This window comes from Drosophila sechellia, chromosome 3R, assembly GCF_004382195.2.
Source record: "Drosophila sechellia strain sech25 chromosome 3R, ASM438219v1, whole genome shotgun sequence".
NCBI lineage: Eukaryota > Metazoa > Arthropoda > Insecta > Diptera > Drosophilidae > Drosophila > Drosophila sechellia.
Window position 1 is genome coordinate 16,214,538 of NC_045952.1, and position 26,627 is coordinate 16,241,164.

The 26,627-nt window shown below is 45.4% G+C and overlaps 2 protein-coding genes across 3 annotated transcripts; both read right to left on the reverse strand.

The window, feature by feature from the left end:
* Positions 1-4,253: 4,253 nt before the first annotated feature.
* Positions 4,254-5,817, reverse strand: LOC116801477 (myb-like protein A). The gene has a single exon (XM_032721328.1). The coding sequence runs from the start codon at positions 5,794-5,796 to the stop codon at positions 5,188-5,190; it is 609 nt and encodes a 202-aa protein (XP_032577219.1). The 5' UTR covers positions 5,797-5,817; the 3' UTR covers positions 4,254-5,187.
* A 171-nt stretch (positions 5,818-5,988) lies between these two features.
* LOC6606704 (steroid receptor seven-up, isoforms B/C) lies at positions 5,989-25,751 on the reverse strand. 2 transcript variants are annotated; one of them, XM_032721327.1, is made up of 5 exons: positions 24,633-25,741; positions 16,595-16,744; positions 12,393-12,944; positions 6,422-6,579; positions 5,989-6,123 (listed from the first exon to the last, which is right to left on the reverse strand). In XM_032721327.1, exons 1-5 carry the CDS (start codon positions 25,285-25,287, stop codon positions 6,007-6,009), a joined length of 1,632 nt encoding a protein of 543 aa, XP_032577218.1. In that variant the 5' UTR covers positions 25,288-25,741; the 3' UTR covers positions 5,989-6,006. The 2 variants fall into 2 exon arrangements, with proteins under 2 accessions (XP_032577218.1, XP_032577217.1); XM_032721326.1 differs by lacking the exons at positions 5,989-6,123; positions 6,422-6,579 and having other exon boundaries at positions 11,222-12,944; positions 24,633-25,751.
* Between the last annotated feature and the right edge of the window lie 876 nt (positions 25,752-26,627).

Below are 26,627 nucleotides of genomic sequence, written 5' to 3' on the forward strand. Positions count from 1 at the left end.
TGTGGCAATTCAACGCCTGTCACTGGCTGTTTGCGCAGATAATTCACGCCAACGCCAAAACAGAGCTAACCCAAAATGTGGCTGGGGGCGGCGAGTCGAATCCAGATACAGATACAGATTCGTACTCGGATTCAGATGCAGATTCAGATCAGTGAGGCCACAGAGCGAGTTTGCATCGGTTTTTCGGGGTAATTGAAAAAGTTACCTCGACTTTTGTCGTCCTGTCTGGCTGCAGGAGTATCTGGTGTATGGGATATGACGATTGCTATCGATGTCAGCGATAGGTGAGTGAGAGACAGTCGGCTTGCCTTATGGGCCAATTAAGGGTTAAACATTTTGCATATGCAGTCTCTGTGATTTGCATAATTTCGGGTTGGTATATCTGTATCTGTATCTCTATCTGTAGCTGTGGGTCGTATCTGTATCTGGCTATGTTGGTGTCCAATTTCATTAGCAACGTCCAGTCCCCAAAGCGAACCTTTCAATTTGCTTGGTGTTTTGAAATGGAACTTTCAGGCTATCTGTCAACGAAATGTGTGTGTGTGGAGTGCTCGTTCGCCAGATCCCAGCCTTTTTGTCACATTTACGAGCATTTACATAAAATGAAATTGAATACGTTGAACATTTTTGGACATGTGGCCAGGAGGCAGGACAACAACCCTCTCGCAGTCTCCTTTTGTCATAATTTAATTAGTAAAGGTAACAAATGAATCGTAACCCCATCCAGACATTCGGTACCCCGATTGTGTTTGACCCCATCCCAGCTCCTTGAGGGACATAATAAATTTCTGGCCATTTCGCACAAGTCATAAATTAGGCAATTGGAATTTGTTTTCCAATTACACATATTTCACACCGCATGCCAAATAATTTAGCTTCACTGTCAGCCACTCGCGAACAAAAAATGGCCGAGGGAGAATCGAAAGCTATTTCTATTTGATAATTTATAACGCACGGCAGCCGTACGTACGGACCAGGCTGTACAAGTACAAATTGTCAAAAGTGTTTTGCATCTCGAGAGGCGGCCAAGGACCACCCATGGTGCACTGCCTCCCCCTCTTAACCCGCTTTCCTGACCCCAACTCCCAAAGATCGCCGCCACGCGACTCGTAACGAGTCACAAATTCGCATTGCAATTGACCAGACTCGGCGCAGTCTCCCATCATAATTTCTCGGTCAACAACACCTTCCCGGCCCCAAAGTCCGGTTTTACAGCAATCCTCCTCGGGGGGACAGAGATTCAGAGGAATCAGGGAGATGCGGTGTCCCACGGGGAGGGGGGCATCTGCCACCCGCTTCGCCGGTCCATGGCATTTTGTGCCACCCAACTGGCCGCTTATTTTTGCGTATTAACGCGCGAAATAATATTTTATTTTGACCATCGTCAAAGGATTGAAAAATGCCCGCTAATATCTTAGGGTCTTTGTGACGGCTTTGTGTGTTCAGCGGATCGAGGACCATAGACTATGGGTACCTGGCTCCACATATCTGCATTGTATGCATTCTCCGACCTGGAGGCTTATATAATTATTCTTTGTTTTCACAGGAAATGCGCTTCGTTTGTGAATAGTAGAGAAAATGGACAACTTCAAGGAACTTGGCTGTCTACTATTAATAAGCGTTAAGTTTTCTAAAAACTTAATTATAAAATTGTTTAAAAATAACTCGAAACAGAACTGTAAAATACTGGCCATAAAGCACAAACAAATTACTCATATTCGTTTTTATTTTCACCACAAAGAGTATTTTCTTATAAGTAAAATGCAGTTTTGCCCCCTCTAATATCTAGTGACAATTGACCTTTATGCCAGACGGACATAAAACTAGTCGCGCATTATATGACCATTAAAAGATATTAAAAAAATTTTATGTGAAAACGATTACCTAGATTTTTGACTCAGCGTAAAATTTGACTATGTAGATTCTGTAGCATTCAAGCTAAATTAAAAGATTGCGACAGGCCACTTTAACACTGCTTAAATATATTAAATTATTCGCAGTTCTTGCTATATTTAATACGAGATAAAAATGCATTGGCCATTTTGCACAATTTTCCGCATAATTTTGCATAGCTCATTTATGGCATCCTAAAGACAACAATTTTGTGGTACGAAATATAGTTCACGGGCACACCTCCTCGCGCGGAAAATTGCGATTCTTCAAGCCAAATTCCCACGTTCCACCACCGCAAGACAAGACCAGGCCAAAAAGGAGAAACAAGCCGAGTGCGAATGCAAATGCAACTGCTGTGGATCAATCATGTGCCTAGAGCCAAGTACTCGGTACTCGGCTTCAGCCGATCAGCACCACTCAAGAGCAAATAAGTGTGGAGTGTGGGGGATTGGGTTTGGGATGGAGATGGGTAGTGGAATAGTAGTGGAAGCAACCGTTACCTTCTTGGCCAATTGGTCACAAAATCTTAACACCTCCTCCAAGGTTGGCGATGATCAGATGCTCAGTTGATCGGATGGTGATGATCGGATCGCAGTCAGCGCACTGATCACTCAGTGGCGGCCATTAAAGTCAAATCATTTTTCACATTTAGATGCCGGCCGTTGAGCAGCTGGAGGATCGTCGTACAGTGAAGCCTGGTGCGGTACGGCGGCTTCAATTGATGCCCAAAATCCGAGTCCATCCATCTGAAATTGCCCCGATCACGATTCGTGGGGCTGTGGGGGGTGGCGCATTGCAGTGAAGTGAAATATATTCGATGGCAATTGCGATGACTTGGCCCTCGTGTTTCTGGTACTGGAACTGAAACTCCAACTCCAACTGGTACTGGGACTGGGCTTACATAAAAGTAATCAAATCAACACCTTCATCAACTCCTTTGGCTACGCTCCAACCGCAAAGTGCCTTCCTTATTTTGGATCTTGGGCCAATTTGGGTTTGGTAATTTTTCTCCCTGGCAACTTTGGAGCTCGGCTCTGGAGCAGTGGCGATCGGCTGTCGATCAAATTGTTATTTTCGATATCTAATTTGTCATTTGCGGCAGCGGCAATTTGCCCATTGGGCTGAATATCGGGTCTTAGCCTGGGCCTTAACTTGGTTTGACTCCAAGCTTGAGCTTGGCTACACGCTGTCTGCAAATGCACGATCCTTGAGATGGGCAGATTGGGCTTTGCCCGGGGCAAACTAGGGAATCCCGGCGATTATCTTGTCGGCGCGTGAAATTCCCCAGCCCCGAGCTCCGGAGGAATTGACCCGCAATTGATACCAATCCACGGCAATCCATTACAGAGGCTAAGCGCACAAGTTGCATGTCTCATTATTGGCAATTTCAGAGCAGTTCGAGTAATTGCCCTCCGCGAATGCGGTTTCAGCCCGGTTTTGCGAGGTGGGTGCTTGCTTCGGCATGACTTGGGCATTTATTCCGGCAACACATGGTATTTGGTTGCATCACGTACCGCTTAATGGCCAGATATATTCGTACATATGCCCGCTTTGAGGAAGTTGTCCCGGAAAGTTATAAAAGTTTCCCTAGTTCAGCGGTCATCAGATGAGTGTTTCTGGGTTAAAGATCAGTTCGGGGTGTGTAAATGTTTTCGAATCGGAATTTCAGTGGAAAGCGGCTTAAGTCTCTTAGTTGAAACTTAGTCAAGGGAATAAAGTAATTTAAATAACTTAATTTAATCTTTCATAATGAAATTAACAATTTAAATAGTTGTCTCGTAATACTTTCGATTACAGAACCACCCTTTCCAAATTGTTTCTAAAAAGGAACAAATTTTTGTTTAAATAAAATGGATTTTATTTAACATACATTTTTTCAATTTTTTTTGGTGACAAAAAGAACTGAATGCTAATGCATTTCATTGAACGCAATAATCATTTCGTGTGCTGCTGATACTGATGTCTGTCTAATGTGATGGGTCTACAATCGGTGATAAGGACACGTATTCGAACACTCACGATTATTCGCACTCTCGCCGACACTTGCTTTTTAATTACAACTGCATTCATTATTTGTTATCAGTGGGTTTACTTTATTAAAAACATTGAAATCACTCTTAAAACTGTATTTACACGTGTTTACGTGATGCATTTAATAGGCAATCAAATTGTTTTAATGTTTATTTATACTTAATTTGTATTTACATACGTTTTGTTCGATTCATACTATGTTTTACTTTTTAATACGCATTTCATTTGAGTACTTTACTTATGTACAATTTGGCTGCAGTTGCTTCGTAAAAATGTTATTACCCCAGGAAAATGATACCAAACAGAAAATGCAAACACAATGGCAGGGATTCATTATAAACGCAAATTTTTATTATTACAAAATATAGAAAACTTTTCATACTCTGTACACATAAATAAGATAATGCTTAAGCTTACGAAAAAATCGTTTAAGAACTGAAACTTGCACTGAACATTTTGTGTTTTTACTCGTAATGGTTACTAAATAAAAAATTCGCTAAATTTTGCATTCGTATTCCAACAATTCGGGCTTCCCGTACAGATGCATCTTTGAGATACATCCGGCGAGAAGGACCAGTCGAGAATCGAATGTTTATAAATTTTAAATTTTACTTAAAGTAAAAATAAAATTGCTAAAGCACACATAAAAATTGCCACACATCAAGTAAACATAGCTTAAAATTTTTGGTATATTTCTGCAAACCACTGGGAGTAGAGTTTCGTTTATGTATTCATATATGTACTATATACGTGTATATGCTACATTACATATATAAATATTTTAACTATCTTTATGTTTTGTCTTTTGAAAGTGTTAGGGGGTTTTTTTCTCTTTCCACAATGCATCTTCTTTCATTGATTTTCTCAAGTGTTTGTGGTCTAAAATTAAGTAGAACTCAGTGCCATTTAAATATTATACACATTCATATGTAAAGACGTTTTTTGGCGTCTTTCTTCCTTTTTTGGGGCTTAACTTTTGAAGTTCTCTGGGATATGTCAGCTGAGATTCGTTTTGCTCACAGCTGGGGCGGCCTAGAGAAAAACTTGATTTTTTCGAGGAGTTATGTACAAAGTTACAACAAAAGCTACAAATGGAAAATTAGTCAATTAAGCTACGCGGCGCTCATCCTTCAACTGTTTTTTTTTTTTTTACATTTTTCAATAGTTTTTTTTTGGGGGTTTTATGGTTTTTAGGTAAGCGAGGGGGCGGGGTATCTACAAGGTTGCTTTATAGCCCCATTTCTAGATGCATAAATAATTACACTACTTGACATCCACAATGAGAGGAACTTCGCTGATATCGATTAAATTTGGCGGCGATTGTTGCTGTTGTTGCTGCGCGGCTGTTGCTGCTGCAGTTGCTGTTGCAATTGCAGTTGCAGTTGCTGTTGCTGTTGGCGTCGATGAGGCAGATGACAGTGAGCCAGCCGAGGATGAGGAGGGCATTGCTGCTGCGCCATTGCTGTTGCTGCTGCTGTTGTTGCTGTTGCTGCTGCTGTTGCTGCTGCCCGCGAGCAACATGCGCTGGTGATGTTGCTGCAGGCACTGATTTGCATTGACTGCAGCAGCGGCCATCATCATGGTGGCGGCATCGCAGTAATTAGACAGCATCGTTGTGGTGTTCACCGTGGATGTGGCTGCCGTCGCTGGTGTCGCATAAGCGGTGGTTGGCGTGGTCATATAATCGGTATTGCTATTGCCACTACTGTGGATGTTGCTGTTGGCCCCGCCGAAGAAACTGCCTGCACTCATATGATTGCCGACGTTGTTGTTGTTGCCGTAGTTGTTGATCTGCTGATTGCAAATGCTGCCGCCGCTGCCGTTGTTACCATTGTGGCAACTGCTGCTGCCGCTGCCGTATGTTTGCTGCATGACAGCAACATTGGCGAGCTGGTCATGACTGGCAGCGACAACGTTGTGGCTGCCACATCCAGCGACACCGCTACCGCCTCCACTACCGCCACTGCCACTGCCTCCGCCGCCGATGCCGATGCCGCCTCCGCCGGAATTGATGTTGAGCGTTGCAGCCGCCACAGCTGCGGCCGATGATCAAGTTGTTGTCAATTGGCGCCACATCGTGTGTCACATCGAAGGCAGATAGGGCCAGGAGAAACTGTTGCCGCTCAGCAGCATGTCGCGTATCAGCGTTTCAATTGGCGTTTTGCCGACTAGGCGCACAAAAAACAATTGCTCAATGACCTAGCCGAAGAAAAAGAACGTAAAGAAAAAGCAAAGATTTTAATTAGGAAATATATTTAATAATCAATAACTAAACCCTTAATCGAACGAGCTAGACTTGTAGCTTAATGCGTTTGAATTCAAAATGATAATTTCACTTCAAAGTTTTTTAAAAATATTTCATAAAAAGGTTTGTTATGAAACCTTGCTGTTACGGCTTTACAATTTGTATTTTCCCTTTCCTTGATAATACAAGTACCTAATACTTAATGTTTTTTGACGATTTATTGTGTAATAATTAGCTAGATAATAAACTTACTTGTGAGGAGACCGTTCGCAGCGATGGCAGTCTGAGGAGCAGCTTGCCGAATCTCGTGGGCTGGTTGGGATACTGCGTCCGGCAGTATTCCTCGAGGGCGCACTGCGACTTCTCTTGCAGGGATTCAATGTGCGTCACATCGGACAGGCCGCAGGCATCTTAAAGATAGGCATAAAGAAAAGAAACTGATCAGTTCGCGGATTCACAGTTATGAATGCAAATACATGGTCGATACTCAAGTGGGCAGTTCACCTATCGCCGGCAGAGAGTTTCCAACTCTCGAGTCTGCCTGTCACGTCAAACCAATAACCGAACATGAGCCGCTGCCACGCCCACAACGGCTCAGTTCAATTGCGCTGAGGCTGAGCACACTGAATAGCACAAGACAAGGCAACAAGACACAACGGCAGTGGATCGATGACGAAACGGCTAGATTACGTCATGTCTATTTGATTTATGTTCAATTGAAGTCGGTCGGTGTACTGAGAAGTGAACAACAAGCGAGTACAACACTTGGGTTAATTAAATTCGGGAAAATTAAGCCGCAAGACAACGCCCTGTCCCCGCGAAAACGATACGATACCGATGGATTTTCCATCTTGTCGGCGGCTAGCCGTGGCATTTAATTACAGCGATGCTAGATTGCGCATACGCAGCGTGTGCCGTCGAGTGTTAATTGCCAGGCACCAAAAGTTTGCTTATCAATTGCCGCTGTTAAAGCATCAACAGAAACGGCAACGAGCGGTTCTTCTATTTTTTATACTCAAATACACACATATACTTTTTTTGTTGTTGTTTGAAATTCAAATTAGACATCAGCACTTGTAAATTTGCATAGCTTCAAAGCATTTCAAATGGTCGACGTTGCTGTTAAGAATGGCGTTTCGAAATTGCATATGAAATTTTGTTTGCTTAATTAGTCACTGCACACACGAGGACTCTATTACGCAAGCGAAAAACTGAGACCTGCAGCTGATATATCATTTTGCAGTCGAGCAGGCCGAGCTAATGATTGGGCCATTTGCCATTTGCCCACCGATATCATCGTGATGTGAGCTCATATATCCGATTGCCGAACTCTCTCGCCTGGGATTGCATGGCCAGTTGTCTTGGTCTTAAACTGCATGTCGTTAATGGCACTCTGGGCCGTATTGGCCGCACGCAGCTCCGAATCTGAGCTGGCCATAAAAGACGAGTGTCAGCTGAAAGCCAAAACCACAGGCAAGATCTGTTCGATGATTGGCTTTGGCTGGCAGATAAAGTAAAATATTCGATGGCAGTTATGATATAAATTTGCCGTGCTTTGCCCCCACACAAAGCGCGTAAATCAAGCTAAATGATTTGTCGCCAGCGGCAACAGGAATTCAATTAGACATTATTAACCATTCGGTTTCATAAACAACGGCCAAAACAACGAGGTAACTAGAGGTAATGGTAATAATCGTGAAGCTCTGACTATACAAATTAGACATGGTCAGTCCGTCGAGCTCAACGAATCACTTCATTGGCCATGGCCATAATTGTCAATTGACTTTCCATTAGCTTGGACGAGATCCGAAGGATCCAAATGGGGGGACTCATAAGCACAGACGGCGGAGGAGGTGGAAATTGTGATAGGCCAGGCATTGAACATTTTTAGTTTCATTGAAATGCATCGCAGATGACGAGGACTCGGGTTGCGGAGGAGTGGGAGTTGCATGCTCAAAGTGAAAGACATTCCACATCCAGGTCGGGCTCCACTCTGGGGAAGCACCAGCCCAGATCGGAGCTTTCTCGAGGGGTTAGCCTTCGTCTCTGGGCTTTGATTTTTTGGCTTTGACTCTGGCGTTTGTTAACTGTTTTTGGCTTGTAGTTATGTACCCTGCGACGAGCTTGGCTTCGATTTGTATTTGTGTGCTTGCTTTTCAGTTTTCAGTTTTCGGCTTTCAGTATTCAGTATTCAGTTTTCAGTATTCGGTCGGTTTTGGGTCGTCGCAGTTACTAACTCAGCGAGGGAGAGATCGTGACCGCGTGTTTTAAATGCATAATGACCGTAAAGTAGTTGGTTGCCCAACCAACCAACAGCAGACATATCGAAAAAGGAGCAACAGGAGTTGGGGGGGGCTAAACTGTTTAACAAAATTATGAATTGCTGCATTATATTTTATTAGATTTGTGTTCTTTATGACTCCAGTTCTGGCTGAGCAGCAGGTCGTGCCGCGACCGTCAGAAACAGTTATAACTTTATTTAGTTTTAATAAGGATCGGGTCGTGTGGGGTCAACTGTGGAAAAGGAGTTCCGCTCTATCGACTGCATCTCAATCTTGAGCAAACAGTGACTCCTCCGAAAGGTTGGCAAAAGGGAAAACCCAAACCTAATATCGAAACGCGCCCTTAATGATTCTAATCAACTCAAGTCTGCCCCGGCCCAAAAGTTACTGTTAATTGCCAGAGTCTCAGGCTTCGGGGCACGTCGCTGGCAATTTTCAGGGGAAAAGTAGCGCAGGCGATCAATGAGCGCCACAAAACGATTTGAGCGGTGCTGCTTCGAGCCGAGACTGCTGCTACAGGCCAGGCGAAAAACACACACAGAATGTTGGTCAAAAAGTGTGGCCAAGACATGAAAGCTACAACTCTTAACAACTGCAACAAACGACAGCAATCAGAGGGGCTGGGACTGTAGCGGGGTGCAGCTCCAGCTAGAGCTGGAGATGGAGGAAGATGCACCATGGCCAGGCGGCAAGGTGGTGAGGTGGTCCCAGCCAGGTAACTTTGCCAGCCAACGAAGCAGCCAGAGGAGCAGACATGTCGTCAATGCGCTGCAGAAGGTCTAGTAAGTCTATACCCGGTATTTTACTACCGCGATCGTGTCTCGTCTCCCACAATCTTCGAGCTGGAGACCATGGGTATGGGCATGGGCATGGGTATGGGTATGGGCTGCGCAGCGATTGATCGGCTGCAGTTTATGGACTCATGCAGCCAATTCAAATGCAATTGCAGCTTGCCAGTCGGTCCAGGGTCTCAGCCAGCGAGACCACGAACTCCACGCCACACACGCCCCCTCGAGAGTGGGGCTAAGCTGATCGCGCCGTGCACTGAGAAAAAGCTTATAGCTTCAATGCATAAAGTTTGAAAAGAAACATTAAAAAAGGTGTATTTAAGATCTGAAACCGTTAATAGCTTCATCAACAACAATCACATTAACAATATGCCTTTGGACATAAGTCAAAGTTTTATATAATCCTAATCAAATCAAACTATTTCGTTCAGTGTAGTGAGGCCAAGCGACACACACAGCGTTTTGGAAATGGTAAAATTATTTTCATTGCAAGTTTGGCCAAGGCCTGGACTTGGTCCATTGGTCCATTGACTTGGGCTTGTAAGTAAGCGACATAAACGAGTGTTGTATTAATGTTCATAATGTGGTATCTCGACGTCAATAAACGTCGCCACAAAGAGCAGGAGGGGATTTGGGATATCTTCAAGCCCAGTTGAGTTCAGATCAGCGGAAAAACAATTGCGACGTGAATTTGGACAGCTGCTTGACACGACACGGAATAAGGGGGGGTTACTAAATCATAATCTCAGTTTTAACTGGCCATGGGGGTACTAAATCAAAATCTCAGTTTTTCCCTACCCATAACTAAGCTGATCTTAAAATTGCTAACTTACGCTTAATTGCAAACTTAGCTTAGGCTAAAGTCAAAGAAAAGCTCAGTTCACTCTATTTGCATACGAAAACTTCAGTGATTTATTTCGCGTGGAACCTAATTGTCTAAAAATAAGTATGTATAAGGTTTAAGGCTTTAAAAATATTTAAATTATTCGCATATAAGCTGGTGTGATTTATTTGAATACGTGTGCGTGTTTTAGATGTGCATGTGTTTCAGTGTGTGTATAATCCCAAAGTCCAGAGTTTTGTTGCCACGTGCGGATGAGATTAAATTTTGTTTGTTTTTGTGTGAATAGCTTTGTTAAAAAATGAAATAAAAATGTGAGAAGATTAGTGTTAAATAAATGGATGGTTTATGAAACGGAAAACTGATAAATTTGCTGAAATTATGAACAAATGAATTCAACAAAATTAAAAGTTTTCCAACGAGCTGAAATAGAGTTTCCAATACCTTGGGTTAGAAATGCACCTTAAAAACTTAATCAGAACTGGTTCATCATTTTAAGAATCTAAGGATCTTGATTGAATTTGATTTAAACTTTCATTTAAATAAGTTAAATAATGTGAAACTATATTATCACAGTTCAAACTTTTTGGTAAAATAGTTTCCAAAGTACAAGATATTCTTTTCAAACTATAAGCGAAAAATACCGAGATACGATATAGTGGATTAAATTTCTTTTAAGTTTAAGAAATAAAAACCAATCTATCATAGTTTACAGATTTTACATTATGGTACTGAAAAGCAATGATGAAGTTGTTAAATTCGTTACAAAGTTTAAACAAATTGATCATTGCATAGCAAAAGTATAAATATTTTTCAAAGCATTCAGATTATACGAATCCAAATTTACATCATCTAAATAATGGAATAATTTGTTTATACTTATTTCTCGTGATCAACGATAGATACAATTTAATCAACAAAGCTATAGTGTGTTTTTAACAACTGCTAGTAGGATCTCACTTGGAAAGATTTGTATCTTCAAAGATGAAGCATTTATCAGTTCATAAGTTAGTTCGTGTTAGTATGGTATTTGTTAGTAAGCCAATTGTAATAATTAATATAGAAATAAATAAACTAAAAATTAGTCAACAAGCGGTGTAAAGCATTAGTAAGCAATAACGAGTAAAAACACAAGCCAGGATTAGATTTTTGTTTAACAGCAACAGCTTTATATATATTCTTAAGATTCTTTTTTCTCCTCCCTCATCTTAGAGTCTTTGTTTCACATAATTTTTTGGCAAAAGTTCACTAATTGAATCTATGTAATTACCACTAGAATAAATTATGCTTAGTTTAAGGCAATAAATAGATAGAAACTAGCCATAGGCACTAATGTAAGTACATTTACAGAGGGTTTAGGTCTTCCTAACGCTAACGATATAGATACAAGTACATTTACAATACAGGGGCTGCGATTTCTGTGAGATCCTACAACTGCCATCTACTACCGGCCAGGCTATAGGGCGAATACCTGTAACTGGGACTGCCGAAGGACGCGCTGCCGCTGCCGCTCGAGTGGGCAAGGGCGTGGGCGTGGCCCACCCCCACTCCGAAGGGCGTGCTGTGGTGGAACATATCGAAGGCCGAACCGAAGGCGGCGCGCGGTGGCGTCTGATAGTGGAACATGGCCGCCGCCGCCGCCGCAGCCGAGGGCGTCTGATAGGCTCCACCACCCAGCGAGGAGGAGGAGGTGGAGGAGGTCACTGGGACGGGAGCGGGCACAGGGAGTTGGGGCACGGAGGACGTGGGCACGGGAGCGGGAGCCGGAGCTGAGGCAGGAGCGGGAGCGGTTGCCAGCGAAGTACTCAGCGGCGAGGCGGTTAGGTTGCGGGAGGACGAACCGCTTTGCGATTGAGTAGGAAGCGAGGCGCCCAGCCCGCTGCTGTTGTTGTGACCGGAGACATCGCCTCCGCCGCTGCTAGGGGGCGTGGCTTGGGCCTGGGCATACAAACTGGCCAGCAGGTCCATCTCGGAGCCGGCAGACTTCGCCTGGCAGCTGCTGAACGCACTGCCGGCGGAGGGAACAAGGGGAGCAGAGGCGGAAGTGGAGGCAGAGGAGGTGGGTACCTGAGCCTGTTCCGCCTGCTGCACTGCAGCCTCAACGCCCGCCACGCAATTCATAAAGGCTGCCAGGTGAAGCGGCGCCTGCTGCTGAGCATGGGACTCTTGCTCCTGACGATTCAGTTCGTCTACGTGGTCACGCACCACAGCCAGGACATCGTCATTGGATGCGGTGGAACCCTTGCCAAGCAGTTCTGAAACCTTGGTGAGCAGTGCCGGCACATCCTTGTACAGAATGTCCAGCAACTTACCGGTGGTGAAGAGCACGATCGCCTTGAGGCAGGAGTACTCAGCGGAGTCGACATGCAGCGCCTTCAGCTTCTCCACCTGCTCCTGGAAGATGCGGATGTGGTCCATGAAGGCCACCACGCGATCGGCGGCCATCGGGGAGGCATGAAGTCCGGCGGCGGCCAACAGTGGCGCCACATGGAGCGGCATGGAGCACTGGCTGGCGTTCAGGACGAAGAGCTCTGACCAGACGAGCCGGAGCAGGGCCACCTGGTCGGTCACCTGCAGCTCCGGGAAGAAGGGTATGTTCTTGGCCCACTCGACCGCCGAAAAGAGCAGTCGGGCGGCCAGTTCGCAGATGTTGTCGATGCCCATGATGTTGTTGGGTTGCATGCACTGGCCATATCGCGAAGTTGGATACGGTTCCGCCCGCAGCAGGAGCGAGATGTAGGAACTGAGGTACGAGTGCCCGTTAAAGCCGGCAATGCCCATGGGATCCCCGTTGGCAATCTGGTACTGCCCATGCATGCCGGCCAGACCGGGCTGAGTGGGTGGTACGCGTCCACGTTGGACAGCTGGAAAGAAAGAGGGGAAAAGCAGGATTAGATTGATTGAAGAAAAGGTGATCAATAACTACAAAAATGCTTGTTTGTATTTTCCCGAAACTACCATAATCTTAAAGTTAAGGTTTTCGCTTAAGAAAATAATCTTTGGAAGGATGTACAGGCACCCTGCAAAAAAGGAATCTTGCTTTTGTTGGGCTTATTTTGACCGCCACATCACACTCGGCACAATGCGTGGCATTCAGCTCTGTTGGCAAAGCTGCCACAACTCACAATGCTCGCTATCTGGATATATCTGAGTATCTCGATCTGCATATAGAACTGCGTTGTTGTTGCTCGCCCTTTGTTGCAGGCGAAGACATCGTCATAAGATACTTTGCTGCCACCCCAGAAGGCCTTTCAACCCCTTATTCTATGTTGGCTCGACTGCTTAGATATGCAAATTTCAACTAAATACTTTCAACGCATCCTTCGGATACACACACACTGCGGGTATCTGCAGATACAGCAGATGTGGGGAGAGTCTTGGCAGATTTTGGGCAAGTACGACTACAGGCAGGAAAGGAATTAATGGGCAGGTTTGTCTGTGTGTGTGTTTTTTTTTCTTTTTGCAAACAGTGGGGCTATATATAAACATTATAATTAACAATGTAAATGCTTAACAACTGAGCAGCTAAATGGAAAGTGAAAGGCCTTTTGAACTCTGGCCGGAAACGACATTTCGCCAGACATTGACGTGGATTCGGACATGGACATGAGCGCTGTGGATATGGATACACAATATCTGCTGAAAGTTAAGCCGAGGCCACTTGGACACGCTCTCGAGTGTGTGACATGTGAGCGGGAACTTAAAACTTGAGCACGTGCTGGCGGAAGATTCATTCATTAAGCAATCAGGCAAGAGGGCAAGTCGGGTTAGTACTATCTCGAAAACCCATTCCAAGGCAAACCCTTTGCGCTGCTTTCTTGGCTGCTGTAATCTGGGCCTGATCTCGGACGAAACCACAGGCTTAGGCAGATTCTCCATTTGGGTTTTGCGGCCAGCAGCTTTTAGCTTCTTCGCTGCTCTTGCGGTCAGACAATATTTTCCCAGGCGCATAAATAAGGCGCTGGACACTCAACCGGTTTTGCCGTCATAGATCACCAAGTGCATCTTATACAGAGTAGGACCTCTGGGATGGCCAACCCCTCCTCACTCCAAGTCGCACAATTACGCAAATGTATTGTGTAAATAAGTGTCCCTATCTCGCTTGCTCCTCCGCCGGATGGACAGTGGTCAACTGGTTCGGGTGGTGCAACCCCCGGCTTAATTGCTCCGGCAGGGCAATAAACAAACACCTTCGGACCCGGGACAGAAAGGGATTTCAGGATATGTCCATTGTGCGGACTGACCAGAAACGCTTTCGCTTTTCCCTTAAATCCAAGTAGGAATCAGAAAGACGTTACGTTTCGTAGACGAAGCTGACCAGGTAGAGATCGGCGAATCCAGTTCCAGTGCCAGTGCCAGTTCCACTTCCAGCTGCACCACCATGGGCTTCGATCCAAAATGTTTTGTGCATTTTTAGCAATGCTTTGTTTTAGTGCGGATTCGAATTGGTCTGGCCCAAGGCTCCGATTGCGTTGGCCAGATTGCGATGGAGCTCTAGGTGTGCCTAGGATGTGTGGCTGTTAGCCCAGCTAGGCGGGTTGCCAAGGTGTGGAGTTTCCATCTGGCCGTGGAGGTGTTAGAAACCTTTTGCTGACCCACTTTCTTAACCAGCCAACTCTTTTCAACTAACTCCATCTATTGTCTGCCCAGAAATGCGTTCGACCAAGCCCAAAAAAACCGGCGAATGCAGGTGGTGTTGGCTTGCAACCGGTGGATTTGGAATTCCAGTGGTCAAAGTTCACGAGCAAGAGTTCACAACTTCGGAATGGCCAGTCAGCGAGTTCCCTTCTCACCCCAAAATAGATGGAAATCCCTCTAAAAATTCATCATAAATCCCGAATAACTTTACATAAATTTGCTACCCCTAAAAAAAAAAAAAAAACTAGTTTTTGTGCAGGAAAACTTCAGCTACCAGTTCCGCCCCATCCCACTTCCCTTGACCAATTGACACTGCAATTTAATTAGAGCGACCCGGAACACCGATTTGATGTTGTTTTTTCAGGTTTTGTGAGGCTTTTTGTGCGCCAAACCCGTACAATTTCTTGACCCAGGGTCGTTCCAGGCACAACCTTTGTCCCGCTTCGTAGCTAAGTACCATGGCCCTCTCATAAAGAGGGTAAAACCGAAGGAAACCCCCTATGCAGAATTGAGATTTTCTCACGATTTCTCAGCTTTGATAGCGAGGGACTAGTTTTACGCAGAACTTGTCATTAAAGAAATGTGACTCAACATTGAGTGGACAAACGCAATCGTTGAAAACAACCCAGATCCAGAATGTGGCAAAAGGTGTTGAACTCTTTTGCGTTTTACGAGGAGTTCTGGGGCAAGTACTGGGTGAGGAAATATTAGATTTAATGGGCTTAACAGGTAGATCGCGGACCTGGTTTCGGACTATGTAATTAGCCAAAAACTAGTCTTGGCTTAGGTAAATTTCAAATGCCTTTTTCACAATCCGACGTCGACTAAATAAATGTTTATATTCATTTAATTACAAGTGCATTGAGAGGAGGCTGCTGTAGCTGCATTTTAATTGCCCGTAGTCGCCATAAATTAACGTTTTCGTTCTTAACCCAAATCGATGTGTACACTGTTCAGACATCTGTAGCCGTTGCCGTTGGCTATAGCTATGGCTATATCTATTAGCATTTTGCGAAAAACCTGTCAATATTAGTGCAAATAATAACAGCTTAGTGTCCGCTAACTGCAGTCAGTCTCTATCTTTTGTATCTGCGACTCCCTGACAGACGCTAATTGTTAATGCTGACAAGTGTAACTGGCCATTGACAGTCAGTCACTCAGTCAGTTAGTCAGCCAGCGAGTCAGTCATTCCGTCAATCAGTCAATCATTGTGCCGCTGCAGGAAAACGAGTCTTACCCAAGTATGCCAAATATTTGTCTTGGCCGTGCTTACAAATTAGTTACACATAGGGCTGCATTTGATTAACTGATCAATTGTGTCGCATTTCGCGCAGTGTACCCAACACGACTGGGCTTCATTGTAATTATGAACAAGCGATCGAACAAGTTTGCATTTGATCTTCGGGGTCAATAAGCTGGTCAATCGCCTGCCTAATTGTCTTTTCTCATACGACTTCTATTGGCGGCGGACTGCGTGGCGGAATATACGAGTACATAGTGATATGTACAGCGAGTATAGTATGCGAATTTGGGTGCCAACACTTGGCCTGATCCGCTCTGATCTGGCATAGTTCCTGGCACCCAAATAACTCAACTGATCCGCACCGCAACGAACCGAACCCAATTGTTCTCGGCGAATTCCTAGCATGTGACATTTAGTCATCGAGGAGATGCTCTACTTCCGTTTCTTCGGCCGTTGATTTAATTTATACTGTTTGCCTCTGGGTTTGACTTTTAATTGACCCACAGCACACAGGCAGCAAGCACAGTGCCAGAATTTCTTTGTTCTGAATAACACATTTGTTTTTCTGTTCTATAACTAGTTGAGTTGCTGAAGATGATGATGGTACATGATGATCATGATGATGATGCTTACCTTCGCGTCTCATGCCCATTTTGAGGCACTTCTTCAACCGACAATATTGACATTGATTGCGATGATGCTGATCTATGGGACAGTTTCTGCTGCCGCGGCACGAGTATGTCAGATTGCGTCGCACCGAGCGCTTGAAGAAAGATTTGCAACCTGAAAGGGAAAACATTCGATATTAATAATACTGGTACGGAAGAAACCAAGCTAATTCAACTTCAACCCAGTCTTAGAATGCCTGCGAGCGCTACAAATTCCTTGGCACCACAGGCTCCTCAAGAAAACAAGAATTGTTACCACTTGTGTGAGGCAAAGTGAGTTCCCAACCACGTTGCCTTCCTGATGCCCATGTCAATGGTCATGTTACACGTTTCATGGCTTAACGCCTCCCATAAAATTACCTTTAATGGCTTTCAATTAACAAAGTGTATCTTGGCCACGGCGATACAACATCCCTCCCGAAAATAAAAGAGGGAATAAAACTGGCAGCAAGTTCAAGTTCGGCTTCGGCTCGAATGCCACGAATTTACTGTTAAGCTAGACGGCGGCCAGATCAGCCATGGCTCGTTGGGCCGCGCGGTTTTGGCCGCAACTTCAACTTGGCTAAGTGCTTTGGGCCAGTTGGGTGTTGTTGTAGGACAAGTCAGCGACACGGCAAGTTAATGTCGCCGACGCGTATCTAAACATGTGTATCACCTGGCTCTGCATCAGCGTTTTCTGCATATAGAGCCCAGCTATTTGGTTTGGGGAGTCTGAATAGGAGGCATTGTGTGGACCTGGTTTTCCGTCTTTTTTTTCGCTTTTCCCCAGAGCAAAAAGATTTCTCACAATAACTCAAAACAATGGCATATGCTCATAAAATTCGTTTTAAGCTGTAAAATCATCATCAAACAAAATATGTAAGCGCTGAGCGTTTATGCAGACCCGATCCTATCCTACCCACTCCTACACCCCCCGACTTATATTGCATGCGATCGCAGGCTATAAAAGATCTTTCAATGCTTTTTGCCAATGCGATCGTGTGGCTTCAGCCTCCCACCGAAATGGAAACAAAACGTGGTCCGCAAATTGAAATTGATTGAAAGTCGATGGCTTAATGCACTAGCGGAAGATACTTCAAAAAACCTAGATTAAGATATCGATATCGATTAAATTAAGACAGAGACTTTCATAGTTAAAGCTTAACTGGCCAGATTAAGGATGTCTTGATGATCCTAAATCGGCGATCTTCTTATCCTGAGCACTCGTTATAGTTCATCCACCAAAGGGCATTCAGTGTTCATCACTTTTGGCTCTTTCATAGAGACCAACCGGAGAGACAACTACGAACACATCTAGAAATACCCTCACTTACACACTGCCAGCTTTTACACCATATGATCTACGAATAACGATATTGTACCGAGTCACGATTTCTGCCAAAACGTACCGTTGCCTTTTGGCCACCCCGTACTCCCCGTAATTTCCCCCACCGACTCTGACTGCGCTTCGAGTGTTCGCAAGAAGGGAAAGGGGGAACGAACGACTTGGCCAGAAAGGCAGAAAGCCACAAAGGCAGAGGTAAATAAAAGAACTTGCAACAGAGGCAAACTGCCCATATGCGCCTATCGCAACTCTATCTAGAGCTGCATCCCATCCCAGTATCCCGAGTATCTCTGGGTATCTTAACTTTTCGGGATGAACAGAGGGGGGAAACGATCCCCAGTGGACTTTGCGATGCGAAAGATGCGCGTCGTTATTGATGAAGATACGAATGCGAGTACGAGTACATCGCGCAGATACCGTAAACAAAATCTGCGACGGGGGATGGAGTGGATATCGTGTTATATCAATAACCGAAAAAGGGTGGATCGCACTAGCGCTTGAGATACGATAGTGTGGGAAGTCCGGGGCGAAGCCCTAGAATCCTTCTCCTTCTCTCTCTTTTAAGGCTTCGGGCTTAAGCGCTTGGCTTTTTCGCTTAGCCAAAAGAGTCGAAGTCTTGAGTTGGCCATCTTCGCATTTGCGGTAGTTTCAATTACCGCTTCACCTAATTGCAAGCGGGTGGCTAAGGGAAGTACATAGTTCGCGTGTGCTACGCGCCATAAAGCGTTCAATACAGTTAGAAGAGGTTCCGAGAACTTAGCTAAGCTAAGCTAAGCGTTTTATTAATTGAACTTCCTGAAAGTGAGCTGGCTGCATCATCTGTGTATCTGCACCGCACGAGATCCCCTTGCCGCTTGGCTGGGCAATTTAAAGCGTTAAATTAGTTGGCTCTAGACCGAGAGTGTATCTGTATCTTTTGGCACATGCACTCTGGTGGCAGATGGCCCAATCAATTGCGGACTCCACTTTTCACCATTTTCCCCAGCCGCGGTCAATGATCGCTTGGCCCAGAGGTAGCGGAACGGTGATCGGGGGTATGGGAGCCGAGGGGATCGGAAAATGGAGCGATGCAAAGTCAAAGTCGCCTTGACTTTGGCTCATTTTCTAATTACCAATGCACACACACACACACAGAGGGTGGTCGGGGAGAGGGCCATCATTAAGGTGCAATAATTAAATGTTAAGCTTGCAACACGGAGCAGCCAGCAGCTAGTCCAAGTAATTAGCACAAACGGCAGCGCCAAGAATGGTGCACAAGTCCAGACAAAATATCTGGAGTACAACCGAAACATAATTACAGCCCCCGCCGACAGACACGAAACTGGTAGTAACTCATAACTCGGCTCATGCACTTGGGGTATCTACAAAATGCACTGATTATGAACGGGGTCTCTAGCAAAAAATAAGAAAAGATACGGAAAATAAGAACCTGGAACGGAACAGGTGAATTCTGATATCCCACAGGGCTCAGACTTTTTATGGCTCAATATGGGTCAACTGTAAATCAAATGCCAATCTGGGAAGTTTCGTATCTACGAGTATCCGCATGAGCTCAGAACCAACCTATGCAATTGTTTCGCTGGATTTGGAGCAGTCTTAGCTGGCTTTTCATTTGAATCTTCTATATGTCACGTTGCCCGAGGGGAAAATGCAAAGAAAATGCCGCCTTAGATAAGCGATTTGGCTTTGATTTAACTGATGCTATGCGAAGTTATGCGGCAAGTCGCGTTCTCTTTTAGCCGCAAAGCCAGAAAGCCGTGCAAATGCCCTGGTCATGTAGCCAAGTACTGGGCCTTTTGGGCCTGGCCAGTCAGCCAGTCAGCCAACCAGCCAGCCAGCGACACATGGCGATAAGCGGGGTTATGGCCAAAGGTAAAGACTCTACCGGCTAGATCGCAGCCGTTCTGGCCAAGTTGCAACTTGTTGTTTTGGCCCTCTGAAAGATGCACACAAAACGTGCTGGGCCTGATCGATTAGCCGAACTTGGTTGAAAACGAAAATTGCGCATGAAGTGGCAACAGAGGAAAATGCAGCAGGCAGTAAGCAGCCGAAAAGTTTTTGGCCCAGAGCTCGAACGCTTGGAGTAGCTGGGGCTTAACATAATTAATTAAACCGTTACATTATAAAGCGGATCAAGTCGGTAGTTCACGATTTCCTTACCCCAGAGACCCTCTTTCATTTCGGGGGCCTTTTTCGAAATCGCATCGTGTCAGGATGAATTTTTTGCGCCTCATTTTAAGAGACTTGAGTCTTGAGTTTCGGAATCGCATTCGGAGATTCGGAATTGAAAATGGAATCGGAATTGGAATTGGAAGTGGAATTGGGGGAGACTGGTCTGCGAGACGGGGCTAGTCTGCTTTATTGGCTCAAACATTTCTTCTAAGTACAACGATTTGTTGTACAAGCCAGCTTTTAATGATTACAATGTCTGCCTGCCTGGCTGCAGTTGCAGTTTTTGATCCCCAGCCCTATTGGGTTTGTTTGTTTGTCTCACTGCCTTCTGTCTCTTCTGTCTCGGCAATATCTGTACAATTAACTTTTGTTTTTTGGTGATTTTCCTTTGGCTGCCCCTAATGAAGGGTTCAGCTCTGGGGGCTCATTAATGTTGACACAACGCTTGGGCAACGATTTCGCCTATATATACTCGTACAAGTACGGGATTATTGTGACAGCGTCGTTAACCCGATAAATGCCCGCGAATATTTGCCAGTGCAAACATAAAAATTTGTCAAAATAAATATCGAGGCCATAAGTTATCCCATATTCACATGAGTTGGGGAGCAAAGAAAGAGCTACCGAGTTGTAAATCATCAGAGAGCAGACTGCAAATCGCACGGAAGTTATAAATGTTTATCAAAAGGCGATTTATTTGATATATGTTATGGGCATGAAATTGACTCGGCCCGCTTGGTAAAGCCGTTCTCTTGCCGCTAAATGCAAATTTTAATACAAGCCTTGAATTTATCTTTGCCTCCTGCTAATTAATAAATAAGAAATTTGCTGCTGCGGGCGTTTTGACCACGCCCACTCGCCACAAAAACCAAAAAAAATATATATAAAAAATACGAAAAATATGCCCGAAATTGCAGCGTCATAAATTGCAATGTTCGGTGGGCGTTGTTAATTTCTGCATTCGTATTTACTTTGTTGCTTTTACTTTGCTCTGGTGGGGGGCAGGTCGTATCACAGACAGCAAATTGATTTATGTTTGGCTTTTGTTAAATGCTCAAAGTGGAATGAATTTCCACAGCGAAAAGCGAATTTCAAAAGAGCGCCATTTAACAGATTTTCAAGAGGTGCAAAGTGAAAAGCAGAAATGTATCTTTTATTAATCAACCAAAAATAAATAGCTTTCTTCGCAGAAAATAAATGCGAATTAAAGCTAGATGTTATGGTTTTTTAACCCACAACCAGTGAATATATTTATCAAGAAACACCATAACAAAGTCTATTTAATTTCCCCCTACTGTATTTCTTTTCACTCAAGTTATTTGCCCACATCATAATGAAGTTAATTAAAAAGCCACACATGCTGAATAAAATTCTGCACAAAGGAAGATGGCAGAGGAAACAAGATTCTCCCCGCCAAATCTTCGGATACTGACCAAGTATTGTGCGACATCAAGAAATTCGGACATTTCTCCTCATCTTTTTTCAAAGACCTGGGATTGGGAGCCTGAGCTTGTGGGATCTTTTTTTTGGGTTCTGAGCCTTAATTGCTGAACGTGGGAATCTATTTAAATAAGTTTGATGTAAGCTCGTTCGCGGAAAATGTACGTACTCGTACATAGTACATACATGTAGCCGGGAGCAAATGGAACAAGCTGGAAAATGTCGGGATTATTTATGCTGCCCCAAGTTGACAATCTGTGGCTGGCGGCTGCACTTCACACACATTATTTGTGGCAGCTAATGGGCTCGGCTGGCGCTTAACAATTAGTTGGGATGGCAATTTTTTACAGGTCTTTATGATCACCCCCGACCCCCCTCTCTTGTGGTCCTGCTCTGCTTACCGATGTTTGTTTTAATTAATTGCATGCCAGGTACTTGGTACTTAGTGGTGCTGGCAGCTTTTCGCAAAATTTATTTGTCATTGTCATGTGCGCGGTGCGCCACTAAGTTATGCTAATTCCCATTTTGACATGGGTGCTGAGATAGTTTTCTTGTCGAAATTGGAAATTCAATTGGGTTCCTAGAAATGGTGGCAGTAATATTTTGCGCAAGCTTGCTGTTGTTTGTGCTACAGCGCTAATTGATGGCTGTGCAACTAGCCGAGAGATACGGGAAATCTGAGCTTTTCGGCCACACTAATAGCCATGACAAATAGCCAAATTAATAGGGGATACAGGGGCGGGGGCAGAACGTAAAGGGGTCTTGCCACATTAGAGCCATGCACTCATCATTAATATTATCGAGGCACTTTTATCAGCGCACATTTTTCAGCCGCCACTAAACCGTGACTTTTCCAGTTGGCTAAAGGTTACGGCTGCCATTCGCTTCAGCCTGCCGATGATGAGCGCAAGACTTTTGGCCGCTCGTCCTCCCAATTTCACCAACAGCTGGGCGCGAAATCAAACAAGTTGCCACCACAATGGGAGGACATGGGCAGGAGGATCTTCTGTTCAGCAGGATGGTGAACAGGAGGAAGGGGAGGAGGGAGCGGAATGAGAAGCGGACAACACGCATAAGCTACAATTAATCTTGCAGCTACGAGTACCGCGACTGGCGGGGTGTCTTGGCATAAATTCACATACCCATACCCATGCCCATAGCTAGCTGTGTGCCCTGAAACCTGGAAACTGGACATACGGATAGACATACGGACAGAAGGGACCTCCAGACAGACGGACAAGTGAGCACACACACACACGAGTTTAGAGCTCAGACAGCCGAAACGAGTTGCCGCGCAACGTAGTGGTGTGGAGTGGAGTATCTTTCTTTTCTAAGAGCCATGAAAAGTATCTGCACCTCGAAGTGAATCAGCTGAAAGGACGCGACCAGGCACCGGAGTAGCAAAACATAAAAAAAAAACCCTGAAAACGCCGGCAATGATATGGGGCTCTATGCGCTTTATTATGATTTTTCCTACGTTTTATTTCGCCAGCATTTGAGTGAAGCTAAGGCTACAGCTCTGCGCAGTCTGTGCGATTGCATAGAACAAAATAGATTGCTATCGTGGCAACATCATCAGGCCAACGGGCAACTACATACTATGCCACATGAAGGGATCCGGGGAAACACCTTCAGAATGCAACGAGGCGGTCACAGAGCCGCATATCTTCTGATTGTTGCTCTTGTGGGTTGCGCATGCGTACAAAATGCTCGGTGATTAATAATAATAGCAGCGCCCGCGAACGAACAGTGGGAGCCAGCGGAGTGCCAAGTATCTGGGAATCTCTGCGATCATCATACCAATGGCCCACTGTGCCTCGGCCTAGTCATAGTCACTCCGTGGCTCTTAGCTGTGGCTGTGGCCGTGGCTTTGCCTGTGTGCTCCAGTGCCAGAACATTTGAAGAGATACGAGCATGACAAGTTCAACTTCAAGCTGCACTAAATGCCAGAGCGTATGCCAGATCTCCCTCTATCTCTGAATGCAGTTACCCATCTGGCCCGCCTCCCGCCTTCCATCGCCCATCTGCCGCCCCTCTTGTCCGGAACTCCAGGTGAGGCTCCCCTTATCCAGAAACCCAGTGAGAGAGACAATAAGAAGGTGGGCGCTTCATTTAGCGGCCGCCGCACAATTTGCATGTTTGCACAACAATTGTTTGGCTTAGGACAAAGCACGGACCGTATTTTATTTAGATAATAATTTTTATCTGACGATAAGGCTGAGAGGCAGTGCGTGCCCGGATCGCAATATATATATATATATATATGGCTATATTCAAGAGCAGCTCCCGTGCTGGGAACTCTAGTGTAACGGAACGCTGACCAGAAATGCAAAAGTATCTGAGTATCTGGAAAATCAACTGTCAGAACAGGGATTTTTTTTGGATACTCTATCACCACTTTAGGGGCAATTGCAGTTGTAAAATTTAATTAGACACAATAATATATCAGCAAAAGACAGTAAGCTTATGCGCAAACATAAATCTCGCTGGGGTCAAACCAAACTATTGTTTCGATCATAAATGTATTTTTTGCTCGTAAAAATATCTTTACATGATTTGGGGCCCCTCCGATCAGCTAATTAGCTTTCGGGCTCTGAGTAGGTTTATTGACTGACCTGGCCCACAGATATACATTCCAGCTGCATCCCGCCAACTTTTGCATGGCCCTGGGAAGAATTCCCACTGCTCTGCCATTCCGCCACACACCCACACCTGGCCGAGGGTTTATTGCCAACTCATCAAACTGCCATAACTCACCGAAACTGTCAAAAATCAGCGGCTGGCAGGCACGCTTTTGTGCTCGCTTTCTATTACGTTGGCCATTTATGTTTGGTCATCCCCAGTTCGAACCCGAGTTCGAAATCAATTGACCCCCAATTGCACTTTGGAGGTGAGATCGCTACTCAGCAATAAAAATTGCCAAGATGCGGTGGTCCTCAAATAGATACATTGACATGTCTGGCATAAACACAACTAACGTACTGGTGGAGTGGTAACATCCCTAGCTCACACATTCACTGTTACTATTTCCCCCCTATTTGAATATAATTTCTCGCAGTGTACTCACCTTCGCAGGTAAATTGTCCGTAGTGCTTGCCGGAACTCTTGTCCCCGCAGACGACGCACTCGATGTTCTGCTTGCTGTCGATCTGGGATCCACTGTTGCTGCTCTGCGAGTGGGAGCTATTCGCCTGGGAGCTGGGCGTGGTGCTGCCGCAGCCCGTGGGCTGTCCCTTGATGCTGGTGAGCATGTCCTGGCCATGGCCCTTGATCAGGGGCAGCATGTCGGAGCCGTGTCCGGGATTGACGCCCGAACCGGAACCCGATCCGGAACCGGAGTGATGGCCACCGGCGGATCCGCCATTGGCGCTGGGCAGGCTGCTGGACAGATCCTCCTTGATGCCGGGATGATGGCCGGATCCCGCCTGATTGAGGCTGGGGCAGGAGAGGTCCTGTTTGATCACCGCCGACTGCTGGCTGGCCACGCTGCTCGGAGTGGTACCGCCGCCGCCCGTCGCCACGCTGCCGGTGGTGGTGCCCGGTCCGGCGGAGGCGGCGTGCAGGTGACCGCCGAGGGAGGCCGGCGGCTCGTGCCAGGCGCTGTGCGGCGGGACGCCCAGCCCCATCGAGCGGGACAGGCCGATGTCGAAGGCCGACAGCTCCGCGCCGGATTGCGGGCGCGGATTGAAGAAGCCGGGAGCCGTGGACGGGGAGGCGCACATGACGCCGCCGCCGTACACGCTCAGCGAATTGTGCGTAATAATTTTGGCGGCCGGGTCGGAACACGTGGGATAATTGCTGGAATACACTTTGTACGCACTTGGTACGGTTCACACTTTGGTTTCGATAGAGTCCTCGGCTCTAGCTTTTAACTTGTATCCTTTTATTCTTATTTGTCAGCCGCGTTATAATTCCTTTTCTTTATGTTAAAATAAATTTAATATTTTCTTTTAAGCTGCATATGCTGTTAACATTTCAGCTGGCTTCACTAATAAAACACTTGGTTTATTTTTGAATTTTTGAATTTTTTTTGATGTTGCTTATTAATTTCCCGCTCGGCGCACACACGAGATATAATATCTTAAAGACTTGGAAATTTTTCAATTTCGGTATCTTTGCGTCATGCGGAGCAGCGAAATCTCAGCTGTTCTCGTAAGGCCTTTTAGAGCCTGACTGGCACAACATTCGTGGCAAAAGGTACACGACCCGACCCGACTCGACTCGACCGTTTCGACCTAACGACACATCACACAAATCTCTCTCCGCTCCCCATACTCAACTCAAACGGGCAGTGGTGCTGGTCTGCTCACTCCCGTTCAGCTGGCACTGCCGTCTAGTTGAGTGAAATCGACGCTCTCGCTCGCTCGCGTTGGTGGGGCAAGACCTTCGACGCGTTTGGCTGGTTTGCCACCACCACTGAACCACCACCACCAGTGCACCCAGTATGCCCACCACCACCACCGCTGAACAGAAGCAGAGTGGCTGCTCTCTCACTCAACGAAGCACACTCACTCACTCATCCAATCCAACTAGAACCCGTTTGCTCTTATTAGCTCGCTGTTGGGCGCATCTGTTAGATACTTTTACCGTTAAGGCTCTTTATCGCCGGACTTTTCGGTTTCGGGGGTCTCAACTTTTTGCCAATTTGTTTAAAATGAGTCTCCACCCCGAAATAAGTTTTTCGGCGCTGTTTATCTTTTTGCTGGCTACTCGAATGGTTCTGCTCTGGTTGGCCAACCGCCTTAAAGTGCGTTCTACTTTGTATTCCACCAATTTCAGTGGCGTTTAAAGTCCGATTTCTTATCTGGAGGAAGAGTTTGGCGGCCATAATGCCCGTTCGCGGTTAAATGTTGGCTTTAAAGCTTCTTTTCTATTGGTTGCCAACCAAAGAACATCGAGATAAGCTGGCTGCTCATGAAGATAGTGCGATTATAGGTGGGCAGGATGATATGGGATACGAATAGATTACAATATGGAAAAGGTATATATAGTATAATCCATAATCTATAGTATAAATACTAAAAGGAAAACCGTTGCCACTTTTAAAATTATAAAATTTTAT